Source organism: Morone saxatilis, unplaced genomic scaffold, assembly GCF_004916995.1.
Source record: "Morone saxatilis isolate NCDOM2014 unplaced genomic scaffold, NCSU_SB_2.0 Contig2, whole genome shotgun sequence".
Classification (NCBI taxonomy): Eukaryota; Metazoa; Chordata; class Actinopteri; family Moronidae; genus Morone; species Morone saxatilis.
In genome coordinates this window covers 7,532,087-7,538,087 of record NW_023339762.1, presented here as the reverse complement: position 1 = coordinate 7,538,087, position 6,001 = coordinate 7,532,087, and the positions used below count along the sequence as shown (strand labels likewise).

The following is a 6,001-nucleotide window of genomic DNA, read 5'->3' as shown; positions in this document are numbered from 1 at the left end:
TGCCAGAGTTTTGCTACCAATAACTGAACAATACCTTTTTAAAATGTTGCTAATAATGCTGCTAATTTGAATAAATAAATGTCTGCCTGTCCGTCTAAAACATGCAAAATGCGTATTCTAAATGTCGTCAAGCAGCCCTAGAAAACTTTGCCTGAATACCATTGGCTATAATTGGCTGAAATCAGAAATACTGATCAAAGAATAATCCCAGGGTTAGAACGCACAATATTTTTGCCTTCTGAGTTGGTCATTAGGGGGTTACAAAGTCATAAATTCTTGCTGTGATTTGGCTATCACTGACCAATCATAGCTTGCCATCTTTCACGACTATGGCCATGTGCATATTGTACTGTAGGTGGTTGGGAATGATGGGCTAGGGACCGACCTTATTGTTCCACCTGACAGCATCACCAATGAAAGGTTATGTATGTCATGTTTTATGAATATAATGTCCATATAATAGAGTCCACCTCACTTTGTGTCTTTTTCCATCCCAGTTGGTAGAAAGAGGTCAAGTTTCTGGCCGATCAGCAAAGTGTGAAGAGGGTGAGATCGCACCCACAGGTGTGATTAGACATTAAATGCCAGATTTTGGTACTGTTGTTTTTGATATGCAGTGTGAGTATACTACAGTCTGTATCAAAAAATGATTAAGGTTTGATACCCAGTCCTTGTGTTGACATGTTATCAAAACACAAAACCCCTCTAAATGACAACTCAGTTTAAATGATCACGTTTCTCTATCCAGGCAGATTGCTGATGGAAAGCAGACTGGGCCTTTAAAAACCACCGGACCAGTTGTGTGTGTGTGTGTGTGTGTGTGTGTGTGTGTGAGCGTCCTTTAATCTGTAGGAGGGAAGTGTCTGGTTTGTGTGTGAGGATGATCTGGTTCCCCTCACTCACGTTGGGAGCAGAGAACAGTGACGAATACGACCTCTGACATATGCAAATGTCTACTGATTCACACAGGCGAGGCAGAGCGTGTGTACGTGGGTATGTGTGCTTGTGTGTCCATGTGTAGTGCATGCAAGCCTCTATTTGTACAGTTAAGATCTGCCTGCATGTGGTGGATGTTTGTCAATATTTCTGTTTGTCTGCAAAATTTAATGTGCACGTGTCTATGTGTGTGTATGTGTGTTTGGGAGCTGTCGTGTGTTTGATGGGAGATGAGCTTACTTGGATCAGACTTGGAGAACGTGTCTCTGTCCAGCAGGTTTCTGAAAAACAAGAAAACAAAGAGACACGATGACATAAAAAATGATTGCACAACTCTCCCACTTCAACAAAGAAAGTGGAACTAGAAAGTTATTACATCACTAAACCTCGTCTAATTAGCTCCCTCACTGACCCCGACAACGTGTTTAACCATAATCCTCCTCCGACTTGATTGACAAAAGCCATTTCATCCAGTCATTGAGGCAGCAAGAATAAACAGACTATAAAATTGAGCTTAAAGTGGAGCCCATTTATATTTCAAACATACAGAGAAAACAGCAGAAGAGAGGACCTATTTTTCACTTTTTTGCTCTCCCTGGGTGCCATCAACAACAGAGGAACCTGACATCAAATTTACATGACACTCCAGTTATTGCTCTTTGCAGGGGGAGGGATAAATGTACCGAAGAGTTCCATCACAGAGCAGATGCTTGGCACCACTGAGGTACTCCACGGTTAAACAGCTCTGAAGAAATGAAATATGTACACAAAGACGACAAGTCACAGCTGCCTGAGACCCAAGAAGAAAGAAATCAAGGAGCAGCTCAGGCTCAGGAAAGGGAAACCCGGCCTGTTACGTCAGTGGTGGGTCTTATTGTGGTTTTAACTGTGTGTCATACACTTACAGTGTCCATGTCTCGGGAGGGGTTAGCTAGGAGGACAGGGACGAGGCTGACAAACCCCAAAGGGGATGAAGTAAACCCTTCACTCACTCGCTCACTCAGCTTGTACTCCTGCCAAATCTTACATTAAAACCCCATAAAGCTTTCATAGAGCTAACCCAGAAAGACTAAATAATATGAGTGCATTGGCCATCAGCAGGGACACACATTACCCCAGAAACTACAGTTGTCGAGCCGGTCAAAGTAGTTTACACCACATTAAAAGGTAATAAAGGAATCAAATGTACAACTATACTTTGTTAAAATGATATTATGTTAAGACTGAGGAGAAGATTTTCAGTGGACACAATCATGGGAAAACCCCTTAGCATTTAATCCAGTCCATTACAACACAACCACAACTACAGCTTAAAAAAGTTAAAGTAAGTGGCCAGAGCTGTTGCATTGGATTTTGGATTGAAAATTTTACAGGTGTGCCGTCTGCGTCTATCCTGGTATGTCTGTTTACATTACACAAGTGGTTTTTAAGTCTGTCCTACAGTCAGGGTACTAGTAAAAGACAATTAGAAAATAACCAGATATTTCCTCCTGTAAGCTTCTTTCTCCAAAAAAAAACACCCAGCTACCACATTACCCATTCATAAAAACACGCATTTGTATAATGCATGTTTTCATGAAGGCATGTTTATGAGGATTATTTCCTTGTCAACACTTCTAGTTCTTCCTGCAGATGTCAGGTGATCAATATAAAATAAAGTGTTGCTAGATAAATGCAAAAACACTCAAAAACAAAACAAAAAATATCTTGACAAAACCAACGATTAACATACCTCTGACCACTTATTGCTATAGCAACGGCAGTGCATGTAGATGCAGCGGCCTGTAACTCCTTCAAACTTCGCTACATGTTTGTTTTAATCTGTTATTTTCTTTGCCTTTATTGCTGAAACTTCACTGAATAATGTCTGATTAGATTTTTGACTGTTTGTCTTAAGATGAAGTGATATTATCATCACTATCTTGTTGTTGCTGTTTACATTCCTCAAGACACAAATTCAATTTCAAAACTGCACTGCAGAATGATTTCCCGGCTGTATCTGTGTATGCATATACTGTATGCATATAAATAACTATATATTGTTTTATTTTATTTTTTATCTATTTTATATATTAGTCCTTTTATCTGAAATTAATCATCTGTTATGTGCTATGTGCGCGTAGAGTTGTGAATTACAACTTTCATTTCTTTGAGCATCCTTGTGTCGTACAATGACAAATAAATTATCTTGAACCTCGAACATGTGTCTCCTCTCCAAGTCTATACAATGTGATTTTGATTCTTAAAAGGGAGATCTGGTGTAGAGCTTCACTTTAAGCTGCAATAATAGCAGGAGCATGACTTCCTCCATATTGTGATCTGCTGACAGAGAGAGACAAAGCGGCTCCTGCTATCATGCTAGCTGCGGGGCGAGCGTTCTGTCGCCTGTCCTGTCCTGTATGACAAGCAGCGAGTGTCTTGAAGCCGTTGATGGCTAGTGATGTATCTAGCTCAGGCACTTGTGTTGTGCTGATCCCAGTGTGGCCCAGATGGTAAAACGCCACGCTCTGCTGCCTCGCTGTCAAGGCACGCCCACCGGCTTTTCCCCAGCTTTGAGACCTTAAATAAATGATAATAAGCGATGGAATAGGGCCTAGTCATATCGGGGTTGTGTTTATGACTGGCGGAAAGTATGAGAGATTGTGCAGGAGTGAGAAGTGGCCGACTTCACCTGCCAAATGGGATAAATGTCCAATAAGAAGCAATACTGTACTCTGTTGGCTCCCAGAGGAGTATGAGTGGAGGCAGGGAACAAGATCCAGTGGAGGAAAGAAGAAGAAAAAAAGAGGACTGTACGAAAGACAGGATACAACTGTTTGTGTTTGAGTTCTGACACAACTGCACACACTTATATGGATATGATAACCTCCGTCTGATTTATGTGCACCCTAGGGCTTCCACCTGGCCCTGATAGAGAAGGGCGACTCTTTTAAAAAGCCCTTTCCACCGCGGGCAGCCTGGGAAACGTCTGGGGGGTCCGAGCAGAGTGCCTCGTCGTTCATCAAACATTTACGAGAGCGGTCCCTCCTCGACACCAGAATTACATTTGAAATCCCACCAGTTACATCACAGCCACCTAAACATGGCAGCTGGAGCTTTAAATACCTGTATGTGAGGACGGAGGGGACTTCCATTGAGATGTGAAACAAGCTGTGTTCTTAAAAAAAAGGGAACATTGCTTTGCCTCAGAAGTTTGTAACTAGACATAAAAAAAGGATCAAATAGGACTTTATCACAACAGGAGTGTGAGTGTACTGTGGACTTATTACTTGTTTTTAAATGGTGTGTTTTTTAATTTTTTTACATTTTTTATTTGTTTTTAATCTAGGTAGGGTTTTATGATATTGTATTCAAAGTTTTGAGAGCCATTACTTAAGTATCAAATATAGGCTTGAAGATGTATGTTAATCCTTAATACAGCCTTAAAATTTTGATAAATATTCAAGATAATGAGATGCCTAAAGCGGGGTACATGTATGTGTGCAACTTGAGACGATTCTGTTTCTAACTAAAAAATTACACTGAAAAAGCATTTATATTGATGTGTTAATGTGAGCAGAGCTTAAAATACATTTCAGTCAGACAACTCACGTTGAAATCTTTATTAAAGCAGTATAGCATATTTAGATTTTGGCATCTAGGCTCCGACCTTTATTGTTTCCTCCAAAGGAACATGAGCCAGGTGACCTAATGCTGGAAGCTATTTGCTAATGCACTTCAAATGCACAACTTCAGTTCAGTCGATCAGACAACTCACGTTTGAAATGTTTATTAGGCAGTATAGCATATTTAGATTTTGGTTGGTGGCTTGTAGTTTAGCCCCCAGGAATTAGTTATCAAACGGGGTTTGGTGCATGAGGTTACATGTGTGCGTCATTGGTGGTCTCAAGTTACCAGCTATTTTGTGTGGTTAAAACAATTGAGAAAAACTGTACATTTTTTGCTTGGTCATTTTCTGGCAAATTTTCGGCCGTTGCATTGGATGCAGGGCAATTTATCGGATCAATCCACATTTGGACACAAGTTCATCTAAAAGGACATTTTACGATTAAAAAAGTTGCGCCTATTTACGACATTCCGTTGGAACAGCGTGCGACGCGGGGCGCTGGCTTTCCGTGGGCAATCCAAATTTCGGAAACCTTCGCCCATGAAAAACAAAAGTTGTCATAAACTTTCTGGCGGTACAATGAGTCCGACTGCAAACGAAAACTTCACATGTTTGATGAGGAGTCCCGCCCCTGAAATGTCTATGATGATAATATTCAGTAATAATTGAGAGCCGCCCCCACGTTAGCTGCCAACAGGAAATATCATGTCCTTATACTTTCATGTTCTACTCCTAGCAGGAGTGGATCAGAAATCCAGCTTGAAATTTAACTTATTAAAATGCGCAAAAAAACAAACATTTTTGGTTTTTGAAGATATGTTTTTTGATGAAATATTTGGTGAGGTTTTTGGGCCGTTGTTTCTGTTGGGGGGCGTGGGGGCGGTTGAAAAAAAAAAAACTTTGATTTTGTTTTAAAACCGCCACCAAAAAAAAAAAAAACACGAAAGGTTTGCTATAAAAAACTTTTTGGAAGTTTTAACATTGGTCCGTTATTTCTTCCAAAACTTCAACTTGGTCTTTGATTAAAAAAGGAGGTCCCAACCCTTTTTGAAAAAAAACCCCACGTCTATTTTGTGATTTTAAATTATTTCAAAAAAGGAATTATTTTTTAAGTTGGATTAAAAGGCGCCCCACCTTTACTTGGGCAAAAAAACAATGGAAGGTAAAAAGCGAATTTCATTGGGGGGCAAAACTTGGGAAATTTTTTCTTTGAATTTCATGAAAAAAATTTTTCATTGTTTTTTTGGTTTTCCGACGTTTGTTTACGAACGGGGCAACCGTTGGGGACGCGCCGCAAAGGCACCCCCCGCCCCAGGAGGTTGGGGTTTGTAGTTGGAAGGTTTTCCCGGCCCAATTTGGCTGGCTTGCAGCTTTAATTTTGTTTTATTTTTATTTTATTGCATTTTGCTTTTTGGGCAAAAAGGGGGGGGGAAAACCGCTTAAAATTTTTTTTAAATT

The 6,001-nt window shown here is 40.2% G+C and overlaps 1 protein-coding gene across 2 annotated transcripts in view; it reads right to left on the bottom strand.

Moving 5' to 3' along the window:
• LOC118330949 (copine-8-like) overlaps positions 1–6,001 on the bottom strand; it is a 62,112-nt gene that overhangs the window by 41,402 nt on the left and 14,709 nt on the right. For both annotated transcript variants that reach the window (XM_035665698.1, XM_035665699.1), the window contains exon 2: positions 1,177–1,217. In XM_035665698.1, coding sequence (XP_035521591.1) covers positions 1,177–1,217 — 41 coding nt within the window. The remainder of the gene's footprint in view (positions 1–1,176; positions 1,218–6,001) is intronic.